General features: G+C 51.8%; 1 protein-coding gene across 1 annotated transcript in view; it reads right to left on the bottom strand.

Annotated features, from left to right (window-relative positions):
• Nucleotides 1-3,371: 3,371 nt before the first annotated feature.
• The window catches only part of ubtfl (upstream binding transcription factor, like), a 105,862-nt gene continuing 96,250 nt past the window's right edge, over nt 3,372-12,983 (bottom strand). The window contains 4 exon segments of the mRNA XM_067977515.1: nt 3,372-3,777; nt 6,287-6,412; nt 7,545-7,613; nt 8,668-8,715. Of these exon segments, the coding sequence (XP_067833616.1) occupies nt 3,646-3,777; nt 6,287-6,412; nt 7,545-7,613; nt 8,668-8,715 (375 nt within the window). The 3' untranslated portion in view covers nt 3,372-3,645.

A 12,983-nucleotide genomic window follows, 5' to 3' on the forward strand; every position in this document is an offset into this window, starting at 1 on the left:
ATTTCTTATGATCCAGGGTCTTGGTTCAGCAGCTCTCGGTGCATTAACATCCCCGAGCCCCCTCCCCGTCCCCCCTTATTTTAATTCCTGAGATTTTGTCCCAGTTTGTAAACCTGGGAAAACTGGAAGCAAGAATTTGTATTAAAAATAACCAGACAGGAGAGGACTGTTTTGAGCTCAGGTTTATTGTGGTGTCGAGTGGCTGCTGTCAGAGTTCTGAATCTGTGCAGAATTCGGTCGTTTCAATGGAACCAACGGAGATTCTTCAAACACCTGCTCGAGTTTAAAAAATGTTTTACAAAGGCCCGAATGGTACAAACTTGTGGCAATTTTCACAGCAGATTTGAGGTGAGCTCTACTCGAACACCAAGAACTTCACAAGTAACAGATAGTTTTCTCTCTCCGAGTAGTTTTTCCCACAGCCTTGGGATTGGGAATAAGTAACTTTTCACATTCATGAAACCGCCACAAAAATCACAGATAAACAAAACCTTCTAACTAACAAACACAAGACTCTACCAAAGAAACCCCAAGAGTCCAGCCTCTAACTTTCTGGCACCGAGCCTGGGACCACAATCTAGTCGTTTATACAAAAAATGAGTGATACAGATTGATAACTGAACACGTTACAGTCATTTAATATCCGGTAATTGACATCGCTCTCTTGCCCACCGTCAGATCGATCAGTTTCACCGTCTGTTAAATCGCTCATGATTATTGGGTTATGGGAAAAGTAAACTGAACTGAAGGTGGGTTTTCCCCGGGTGATATTTGCTCCATTTCCGGCCTCGTTACAGCGTCAGTCGCAACCAGCTGCCTCCTACAACAGGCACCAGTGGAGCATATCTCATCGCCCACCACTGGCCCATTTATCCATGTTTATTCGGGGCTTCCCCACTCTCCCATCCACCCTCCATTTACCACTGGGTATTCAGCAGCGAGTGACTCACCTCCTGACTCCCCAAAGCTTCTCCACCATCTACAAGGCACAAGTCAGGAGTGTGATGGAATACTCTCCAATCAAGAAGCTCGACACCATCCAGGACAAATCAGCCCGCTTGATTGGCACCCCATCCACCACCCTAAACATTCACTCCCTTCACCACCGGCGCACCGTGGCTGCAGTGTGCACCATCCACAGGATGCACTGCAGCAACTCGCCAAGGCTTCTTCGACAGCACCTCCCAAACCCGCGACCTCTACCACCTAGAAGGATAAGTGCAGCAGGCACATGGGAACAACACCACCTGCACGTTCCCCTCCAAGTCACACACCATCCCGACTTGGAAATATATCGCCGTTCCTTCATTGTCGCTGGGTCAAAATCCTGGAACTCCCTTCCTAACAGCACTGTGGGAGAACCTTCACCACACGGACTGCAGCGGTTCAAGAAGGCGGCTCACCACCACCTTCTCAAGGGCAATTAGGGATGGGCAATAAATGCCGGCCTCGCCAGCGACGCCCACATCCCGAGAATTAATTTAAAAATAAACCTCGAGGAAGTCTGCAGGCCTCTCAGGCGGAATCTACTGAACAGAGCCGAGTGGAGATCACACGAAACCCGGCCTGTGATCCAGAGACTGGCCGTTAAACATGGCGAGTGGTGAGCTCAGGTCCGCTTGTAATTGTTCAGGTGTGAGGTCCTTCTTTCGTCAACGGGAGGAGGGGGAGGGGGAGGGATTACGCTGAATCCTCAACTAAAATAAACCCCCTCCCTCCCGCGCTGCTCACTGGAACAGCAGCTGGGATAAGAGCCAACATCAGTCGCCCCGAGACAGGGACCGGACCTGTTCCCAGTCCTTCTCCGGGAGACCCCCCGCTGCAAAGTGAATGGCTGTAACAGTCGAATAGCCCGTCACCACACACTGTCCAGACTCACAAGAGGAATGAGCATTCAGGGGGGTGAGGAGGAGGGGGGGAGGGGGGGAAGGGGAGGGAGGAGGAGGGGGGAGGGGAGGGAGGAGGAGGGGGGGAGGGGGTTGAGGAGGAGGGGGGGAGGGGGTTGAGGAGGAGGGGGGGAGGGGAGGGAGGAGGAGGGGGGAGGGGAGGGAGGAGGAGGGGGGGAGGGAAGCTGGTACCTGTGGAACTGCATCTCAGTGCGATTCAGTGCCTCTGAGAGGAGAGGGTTGGGGACGGGAACAATTACTGGTTCTGACTGGACCGCGGACGAACAAGAGTAAATCAATTGGCTGCTGACACAGGGCCCCGGTCTGGGACCTGGACCCCGGACCCCGGACCCCCTCCAGCACTGGGACCTGGACCCCCAATCCCCTCCAGCACTGGGGCCTGGACCCCCAATCCCCTCCAGCACTGGGGCCTGGACCCCCAATCCCCTCCAGCACTGGGGCCTGGACCCCCAATCCCCTCCAGCACTGGGGCCTGGACCCCCAATCCCCTCCAGCACTGGGGCCTGGACCCCCAATCCCCTCCAGCACTGGGACCTGGACCCCCAATCCCCTCCAGCACTGGGACCTGGACCCCCAATCCCCTCCAGCACTGGGGCCTGGACCCCCAATCCCCTCCAGCACTGGGGCCTCGACCCCCAATCCCCTCCAGCACTGGGGCCTGGGGCCTGTCCTTATTACGGGGCAGGTGAGGGTTTAGAAAAATCTTGTTTTGTAAAATCGCAATCAACCCTCCCCCATTCTGCAGTCACAGAGCAAACCTGCTGTAAAGCCCAGGCCTGAACAAAGCCTTCGGTCTGGGGGGGGTGGTGGGCGATTGGAGTCTCGGGGAATGGGACACGGCCCGGGGTCCAGGATCCAGGGAACAGACCCTTTTTTGTTTGTATTTGTTCTCGGGGTTTGGATGACACCGGGGGCTTCAAGAATGGAGCAGGTTGTGTGGGACAGGAGTCAGGTGTGGACCCAGACTGGGGTCAGGGAGGCGGCTTCACTGAATTTAAGTTTCACTCGGCCTTTGAACTCACGGCCCTGGGCTGCTCGTCCAGGACCAGACCCAGTGGAGCTGAACCCGATCATCCCCGAAACTGGAGTCGGGAGTCGGGCAGCGGTAACGGCGACAGCAGATAGCTAAAGTTCTGGAAAACCCAAAAATAAAATAGCGGAGAATCGCAGAGAAGGGGCATGTTGGAGAGAGCAGGCGAAGGATGTCTGGGTGAGGTTCCCTCTCTCCACACCAGGGAATGGCCCCAGGGTTACCCTGTCTCTTCTCATCACAGACCCCTTTCCGTTTTCGGACACTGTCTCTGAGGGGCTGCGATCGTCTCCGAGTCTCCAGCCCAGCAACCAACGAGAAAAGTTCACGGAGAACGGGAATGGGAGAAGGTCAGCGGGCCGGAGGGCGATTCAAATAAAATAATAAGTTAAAAAAAAAGTTCACTTTCTACTTCTAAAATATAAAATGTTGAGTTGTTGATCACATCGACAAACAGAAGAGTTTATTTACAGCTCGTGACGGAGCAGATAGGGGGCCAATCACAGGGAGCTGTGTGCCCCTGGCGGGAAGTCACTGAGACAGTATAACTACAGTCCGTGCGGGGGTGCGGTGTGAACACACACTGCGCGGTGACCCAACGCGGCCGGTGGGTCTGTTCGCACCGTGATGTTACATTAAGCGGGAGTCCCAGGTTAGGGCATTTCACTGTTCCCACCATTGTCCGTCTCGGAGGAGTGGAGCGAGGGGTCAGTCAGAATCTGATTCAGACGACTCATCTTCATCTTCATCATCTTCATCATCATCTTCATCGGAGGAGGAGGAGGAGGAGGAAGAGGAGGAGGAGCTGGCATCGGATTGGTTCTCTTCATCATCGTCATTCTAAAAAGAAAAGGCAAAACCAGGGCTCAAAAACAGTTCAATCTCCTCATCCTGAACCCCCCCACCTCAAACCCCCCCTCCCCACCTCAAACCCCCCCCTCCCCACCCTGAACCCCCCTCACCTCAAACCCCCCCTCCGCACCCTGTACCCCCCCACCTCAAACCCCCCTCACCCTAAACCCCCCACCTTAAACCCCCCCTCCCTCAATGCTGCTCCATACCATGTGGTGTGGACAGTTCAGAGTTCACCTGTTTCTCTGCTCTCTGGATTTCGCCCCCCAGTTGTAACTCATCCCTTTCAGTGTCTGGACAGAGAACTGGGCGAGGCAGGAACTGCAATCAGGGCCCGCCCCTCATGGGCTTCTAGAACTATCCATTGGTCATTGATCCTGAGGAACAGCAATTGCTTGATGTAAAAACACCAAAGTCCATCTAGTTCACCGTCTCCCATCCTGGCAGACACATGGAAACAACACCACCTGCACGTTCCCCTCCAAGTCACACACCATCCCGACTTGGAAATATATCGCCGTTCCTTCATCGTCGCTGGGTCAAAATCCTGGAACTCCCTTCCTAACAGCACTGTGGGAGAACCGTCACCACACGAACTGCAGCGGTTCAAGAAGGCGGCTCACCACCACCTTCTCAAGGGGCAATTAGGGATGGGCAATAAATGCCGGCCTCGCCAGTGACACCCACATCCCAAGAATGAATTAATCGTTCATACATATCAATGACTGGATGAAGGGACCGAATGTATTGTTGCTAAATTTGCTGAGGACACAAAGGTCGGTAGGAAAATAAGTTGTGAAGAGGACGTAAGGAGTCTGCAAAGGGATATAGACAGGTTAAGTGAGTGGGCAAAAATTTGGCAGATGGAGTATAATGTGGGAAAATGTTTACTTGTCCACTTTGGGAGGAGGAATAGAAAAGCAGTATATTATTTAAATGTAAACAATTTTACAACACCAAGTTATAGTCCAACAAATTTATTTTAAATTCCACAAGCTTTCGGAGGCTTCCTCCTTTCCTCAGGTGAACACCGTTCACCTGACGAAGGAGGAAGCCTCCGAAAGCTTGTGGAATTTAAAATAAATTTGTTGGACTATAACTTGGTGTTGTAAAATTGTTTACAATTGTCAACCCCAGTCCATCACCGGCATCTCCACACCATTATTTAAATGGAGAGAGATTGCAGAACTCTGAGGTACAGAGGGATCTGGGTGTCCTCGTACATGAATCACAAAATGTTAGTATGCAGGTACAGCAAGTGATTAGGAAGGCAAATGGAAAGTTGTCATTTATTGCCAGGGGAATGGAATATAAAAGTAGAGATGTTTTGCTACAGTTGGACAGGGCACTGGTGAGACCACATCTAGAATACTGTGTGCAGTTTTGGTCTCCTTATTTTAGAAAGGACATAATGGCTTTGGAGGCGGTTCAGAGAAGGTTCACTCGACTGATTCCTGGGATGAGGGGGTTATCTTATGAGGAAAGGTTGGACAAGTTGGGCCTGTATACACTGGAGTTTAGAAGAATGAGAGGTGATCTTATTGAAACATATAAGATCCTGAGGGGACTCGAAGGGGTAGATGCTGAGAGGATGTTTCCCCTTGTGGGAGAGACTAGAACTAGGGGCCACAGTTTAAAAATAAGGTGTCTCCCATTTTAGATGGAGGCAGGGTCATTGAATATTTTTAAGGCTGAGTTAGCTGGATTCCTGATTAACGAGGGAGTCAAAGGTCATAGTAGGTAGACGGGAAAGTAGGGTTGAGGTCACAATCAGATCAATCATGATCTTATCAAATGGCAGAGCAGGATCGAGGGGCCGAATGGCCTACTTCTGCTCTTAATTCATATGTTCGTTTTAATGTAAAATAAAAACATATAGGAATATTCGCTGGTGGGACCCGGACACTGGGAGCTCCCCGGGGGAGGGAGGAATAGGCAAAGTGATGGGGAGGTTAAAATCTCCGTTTCTCATGGCCGAGGATTCGGAGGGACCCCAGGGAGAGACGGGAAACAAACAGATTCAGCGTTTTAGGATCTGCGTGAAGTTTAATCATCAACACTCCCGATAAATTAGAACAAGGGGCACTGGGAGAGGAGGGCGGAGGTGAGGGGAGCTGCGCAGTGGCCAATACCAACGCCCCTGCTCCAAAAGGCCATGTCACAGGATCGTCTATTCAAGGCCATCGTCCCTGCTCCTCACCTTCACAGCCTGTCGCCAATAACGAGGGGGTTCGATCTACAGTCGGGGCTTCAGTGTCTCCATGTTGGGGAGAGGGAGGTCGTGGGCAACAAATGGATCTGGACACCAGGAGAGGGGAAAATTGGGATCGGCTGTGATCACCCACCTTGGCCGAATAGCTTGGTCCTGGTTCACATACAGTAAATGATCGTGAGGAAGAGTCGCGGAGAGCGACCGGAGCCGCTGCGGACAGACGGTGTCGGCAGCAACAGATTCGCAAGTCTAGTGATGAGCTTTGCCTGAACGGACGTCACTCACCTCTCCGTCCTCCTCCTCCTCACTGTTTGCCCCACTATTGGACGAGGCTGAGGAATCATCTCCTTCATCATCCGAATCGGAAGAGTCGTTCCTCCCAATCTCATCATCGTCATCATCAGACGATTCCTGGGGAAAGCAAGAAAATAGATTGAGAGGGAGAGGGAGGGAGGGAGAGGGGTAGAGGGAGGGAGGGAGAGGGGTGGAGCGAGAGAGAGAGAGAGAGGGAGGGAGGGGGTGGAGCGAGAGAGAGGGAGGGAGGGAGGGAGAGGGAGGGAGAGAGAGAGGGAGGGAGGGGGTGGAGCGAGAGGGAGGGAGGGAGATGGAGCGAGGGAGATGGAGCGAGGGAGAGAGAGAGGGAGGGAGGGGGTGGAGTGAGAGAGAGAGAGGGAGGGAGGGAGGGAGAGGGAGGGAGAGAGAGAGGGAGGGAGGGGGTGGAGCGAGAGAGAGAGAGGGAGGGAGGGAGGGAGAGGGAGGGAGAGAGAGAGGGAGGGAGGGGGTGGAGCGAGAGGGAGGGAGGGAGATGGAGCGAGGGAGATGGAGCGAGGGAGAGAGAGAGGGAGGGAGGGGGTGGAGCGAGAGAGAGGGAGGAAGAGGGAGGGAGATGGAGATGGAGAGAGGGAGGGAGGGAGATGGAGCGAGAGAGAGAGAGGGAGGGGAGTGGAGCGAGAGGGAGGGGAGTGGAGCGAGAGGGAGGGGAGTGGAGCGAGAGGGAGGGGAGTGGAGCGAGAGGGAGGGGAGTGGAGCGAGAGGGAGGGGAGTGGAGCGAGAGGGAGGGGAGTGGAGCGAGAGGGAGGGGAGTGGAGCGAGAGGGAGGGAGGGAGATGGAGCAAGAGAGAGGGAGGGAGAGGGAGGGAGATGGAGATGGAGAGAGGGAGGGAGAGTGGAAGAGTGTGAGAGGGAGGGAGAGTGTGAGAGGGTTGAGAGGGAGGGAGAAGGAAAGGGTGAGAGGAAGAGAGAGACAGAGCGGGAGAGAGAGGGGGAGAGACAGAGAGAGGGTGGGAGAGAGAGGGGGAGAGATAGGGAGAGAGAGGGAGAGAGAGAGAGAGGGGGAGAGATAGAGAGAGGGTGGGAGAGAGAGGGGGAGAGATAGAGAGAGGGTGGGAGAGAGAGGCAGGGAGGAAGTGAGCGAGAGAGAGAAAGGGGTAGAGAGGTTGGTCAGTCAGTCACACAGTGACAGGGCCACAGTATTGAGAGGTCAATCAGTACAGAGTATGAAGGAATGGAGACCTGCAGAGTGGCCTGTGCTACCGACACTCACCGATGTGACCTGAGATGGGATTCTCACTTTAGCCGCTGGTCCTCCAGCCTTGACTGGACCTTTACGTTTCTGGAAAGAACAATTAATTAAAATGTTGAAACACGGACAGACCCTCCATTGCTGTGCACGAGGGTCTGTAACAGTCATGTCACAGAGGGCTGCTGCTGAACAATATTTCACACCGAACGCAAAGGGTCAGATCATCTCAGTCTGTTCCCACCTTGCTCTTAAACAAACACGCGAGGGAATTAACTGAGAACAAATCATCTGATCACTGCATGGAGCAGAAAAGGACATTACATGACTGAGGGTGTTTGCTCAACCCTGGGGTACCCTCAATTGGTCAGTCAGCCTCTCTCCCTCCTCCTCCCTCTCCCCCTCACCTCCTCCCTCCCTCACCTCCTCCCCTCCCTCACCTCCCTCCCTCCCTTCATCACCCCCTCCACCTCCCTCCCTCCCTCCATCACCCCCTCCCTACCTCCCTCACTTCATCACCCCCTCCCTCCCTCCCTCCCTCACTTCATCACCCCCTCACTCCCTCCCTCCCTCTCCCCCTCCCATTCCTCCCTCCGTCCCACCAGCCCATTAAATTTGCTGCCCCATGTGGGATTGGCTAACTCAATACAGGCCGGGGATGGGATCGGGAAAACGGGAACAGGAGGAGGCCATTCAGCCCCTCAAGTCTGTTCCACCATTCAATTAGATCATGACTGATCTGTGTCTCAACCCCATATCCCTCGATACCCTCACCCAACAAAAACCCATCGATCTCCGTCTCGAAAGCTGTAATTGATCCCCAGCAGCCACAGCCTTTCGGGGGGACAGAGTCCCAGATTTCCACTCCCCTTTATGTGAAGAAGTGCTTCCTGATTTCACTCCTAACTGGCCTGGCTCTACTTTTACGATTGTGCCCCTTGTTCTAATGCCCTCTAATGTTGCCCAATCGCAGTAGCCCCACTGCAGTTTACCAAACTCCGGGACTTCCTCCGAGATTGACCGGGGCCCGAGGGATCGGCCGGGGCCCGAGGGATCGGCTGGGGCCCGAGCAATGTTGTGATATGACTGGATTTACAGTGACAGAGGTTTCTCGAGAGTTTTGTTCGCTGTGACTGAGTATACTGACCGCTGTCATATAATCCTTGTATGCAGTCCGCTCGTGTGGAGACAGAGACTGAAAGATATGAAAAGAGCATCGAATTCAAATCATTCTTTTACATTCACAATAACCAACGCGAACCGTCCGACATGGGTACAGTACTGGTGGGTGCAGGTCTGTCACTGTATAACACTGGGGTACAGTACTGGTGGGTACAGGTCTGTCACTGTATAACACTGGGGTACAGTATTGGTGGGTACAGGTCTGTCCCTGTATAACACTGGGGTACAGTACTGGTGGGTACAGGTCTGTCCCTATATAACACTGGGGTACAGTACTGGTGGGTACGGGTCTGTCCCTGTATAACACTGGGGTACAGTACTGGTGGGTGCAGGTCTGTCACTGTATAACACTGGGGCACAGTACTGATGGGTACAGGTCTGTCCCTGTATAACACTGGGGTACAGTACTGGTGGGTACAGGTCTGTCACTGTATAACACTGGGGTACAGTACTGGTGGGTACAGGTCTGTCACTGTATAACACTGGGGTACAGTACTGGTGGGTACAGGTCTGTCACTGTATAACACTGGGGTACAGTACTGGTGGGTACAGGTCTGTCACTGTATAACACTGGGGTACAGTACTGGTGGGTACAGGTCTGTCACTGTATAACACTGGGGTACAGTACTGGTGGGTACAGGTCTGTCACTGTATAACACTGGGGTACAGTACTGGTGGGTACAGGTCTGTCACTGTATAACACTGGGGTACAGTACTGGTGGGTACAGGTCTGTCACTGTATAACACTGGGGTACAGTACTGGTGGGTACAGGTCTGTCACTGTATAACACTGGGGTACAGTACTGGTGGGTACAGGTCTGTCACTGTATAACACTGGGGTACAGTACTGGTGGGTACAGGTCTGTCACTGTATAACACTGGGGTACAGTACTGGTGGGTACAGGTCTGTCACTGTATAACACTGGGGTACAGTACTGGTGGGTACAGGTCTGTCACTGTATAACACTGGGGTACAGTACTGGTGGGTACAGGTCTGTCCCTGTATAACACTGGGGTACAGTACTGGTGGGTACAGGTCTGTCCCTGTATAACACTGGGGTACAGTACTGGTGGGTACAGGTCTGTCACTGTATAACACTGGAGTACAGTACTGGTGGGTACAGGTCTGTCCCTGTATAACACTGGGGTACAGTACTGGTGGGTACAGGTCTGTCACTGTATAACACTGGAGTACAGTACTGGTGGGTACAGGTCTGTCACTGTATAACACTGGGATACAGTACTGGTGGGTACAGGTCTGTCACTGCTCAGTACTGGGTCCCTTGCATTTTGTGGTATATATTAATGATTTGGACTTAAATGTAGGTTCGCATGCTTAAGAAGTTTGCAGAGGATACAAAAATTGGCCGTGTGGTTGATAGTGAGGAGGATAGTGGCAGCTCAATATTCCGGGGTACAGAATCTTCAGGCGAGACAGAGGGGGAGGTATAAGAGGAGGGGGGGTCGCAATATTAATTAAAGAATCAATTACTGCCATAAGGAGGGATGATATATTAGCAGGTTCCTCTAATGAGGCCATATGGGTGGAGCTTAAAAACAAAAAGGGGGCAAGCACTTTGATGGGAGTGTACTATAGGCCCCCAAACAGTCAGGGGGAGATAGAGGAACAGATATGTAGGCAAATCTCAGAAAATTGTGCAAATAATAGGGTAATAATAGTGGGGGATTTCAACTTCCCCAATATTAACTGGGATACTCAGAGTGTAAAAGGCTTAGAGGGTACAAAATTCTTAACGTGCATCCAGGAGAGCTTTTTGAGCCAGCATGTAGAAAGTCCTACAAGAGAGGGGGCGGTACTGGACCTAATTCTAGGGAATGTGGCCGGCCAAGTGGAAGAAGTGCTCGTAGGTGAGCACTTTGGTGACAGTGACCATAATTCAGTGAGATTTAAGGTGGTCATGGAAAAGGACAGGGAGGGGCCGGAAATAAAGGTTCTAAATTGGGGGAAGGCCGATTTTAATAGGATAAGGCAGGATCTGGTCAAAATGGACTGGGATCAGCTGCTTGTAGGAAAATCCGCATCGGAGCAATGGGAGTCTTTCGGAAAGGAGATTGAGACCATACAATGGCAACATGTTCCCGTAAAGGTCAAGGGTGGTTCCAAGAACTCCAGGGAACCTTGGATGTCAGGGGATATACGAGAATGGATTAGGAAAAAAAGGAGGGCTTTTGGCAGATACAAAAGGCTAAAGACGGAGGAAGCCCTGGAGGAGTACAAAAAGTGCAGGGGGATACTTAAAAAAGAAATTAGGAGATCAAGGAGGGGCCATGAAATAACACTGGCGAGCAAAATAAAGGAAAATCCTAAGATGTTTTATAAGTATATTAAGGGTAAGAGGATGACTAGGGAAAAAATAGGGCCCATTAGGGACAAAAATGGCAATCTGTGTGTGGAGCCGGCAGATGTAGGAGGGGTTCTAAATGAATTTTTTGCATCTGTTTTCACTATGGAGAAGGACGATGTAGACATAGAAATACGGCAGGGGGACTGTGATATACTCGAACATATTAACATCGAGCGGGAGGAGGTATTGGCGGTTTTAGCAGGCCTAAAAATGGATAAATCCCCAGGCCCGGACGAAATGTAACCCAGGCTACTGTGTGAGGCAAAGGAGGAGATTGCGGGGGCTCTGACACATATATTCAGAACCTCTCTGGCCACAGGGGATGTGCCAGAGGACTGGAGAACCGCTAATGTAATACCATTATTCAAGAAGGGGAGTAGGGAAAAACCGGGGAACTACAGGCCAGTGAGCCTAACATCAGTGGTAGGAAAATTATTGGAAAAAATTCTGAAGGACAAAATTAGTCTCCACTTGGAGAAGCAAGGATTAATCAGGGATAGTCAACATGGCTTTGTCAAGGGAAGATCATGTCTGACTAATTTGATTGAATTTTTTGAGGGGGTGACTAGGCGTGTGGATGAGGGTAACGCAGTGGATGTGGTGTACATGGATTTCAGTAAGGCCTTCGATAAAGTCCCCCACAGGAGACTGGTCAAGAAGGCACGAGCCCATGGAATCCAGGGTGCCTTGGCATTTTGGATACAAAACTGGCTTAGTGGCAGAAGGCAGAGGGTGATGGTCGAAGGTTGTTTTTGTGACTGGAAGCCTGTGGCCAGTGGGGTACCACAGGGATCTGTGCTGGGGCCCTTGCTGTTTGTGGTCTACATTAATGACTTGGATATGAATGTAAACGGTTTGATCAGTAAGTTCGCTGATGATACAAAAATTGGTAGGGTGGTAAATAGCGAGGAGGATAGCCTCAGTCTGCAGGACGATATAGATGGGTTGGTCAGATGGGCGGAACAGTGGCAAATGGAATTTAACCCGGAAAAGTGCGAGGTGATGCACTTTGGAGGGACTAACAAGGCAAGGGAATACACAATGAATGGGAGGACCCTAGGCAAGACAGAGGGTCAGAGGGATCTTGGTGTGCAAGTTCACAGATCCCTGAAGGCGGCGGAACAGGTAGATAAGGTGGTAAAGAAGGCATATGGGATACTTGCCTTTATTAGCCGAGGCATAGAATATAAGAGCAAGGAGGTTATGATGGAGCTGTATAAAACACTGGTTAGGCCACAGCTGGAGTACTGTGTGCAGTTCTGGTCGCCACACTACAGGAAGGATGTGATCGCTTTGGAGAGGGTGCAGAGGAGATTCACCAGGATGTTACCAGGGCTGGAGCGCTTCAGCTATGAAGAGAGACTGGGAAGATTGGGTTTGTTTTCCTTGGAGCAGAGGAGGCTGAGGGGGGACATGATTGAGGTGTACAAAATTATGAGGGGCACAGATAGGATGGATACTAAGGAGCTTTTTCCCTTCGTTGAGGGTTCTATAACAAGGGGACATAGATTCAAGGTAAAAGGCGGGAGGTTTAGAGGGGATTTGAGAAAGAACTTTTTCACCCAGAGGGTGGTTGGAGTCTGGAACTCACTGCCTGAAAGGGTTGTGGAGGCAGGAACCCTCACAACATTCAAGAAGCATTTGGATGAGCACTTGAAATGCCATAGCATACAAGGCTACGGACCAAATGCTGGAATATGGGATTAGATTCGACAGGGCTTGATGGCCGGCACGGACACGATAGGCCGAAGGGCCTCTATCCGTGCTGTATAACTCTATGACTCTATGAAAGCTGTCGACTGCAGGAAGATATCAATGAACTGGTCAGGTGGGCAGAAAAGTGGCAAATGGAATTCAATCCGGAGAAGTGTGAGGTAATGCATTTGGGGAGGGCAAACAAGGCAAGGGAATACAC

The sequence above is a fragment of the Heptranchias perlo genome, chromosome 3, assembly GCF_035084215.1.
Source record: "Heptranchias perlo isolate sHepPer1 chromosome 3, sHepPer1.hap1, whole genome shotgun sequence".
Taxonomy (NCBI): domain Eukaryota; kingdom Metazoa; phylum Chordata; class Chondrichthyes; order Hexanchiformes; family Hexanchidae; genus Heptranchias; species Heptranchias perlo.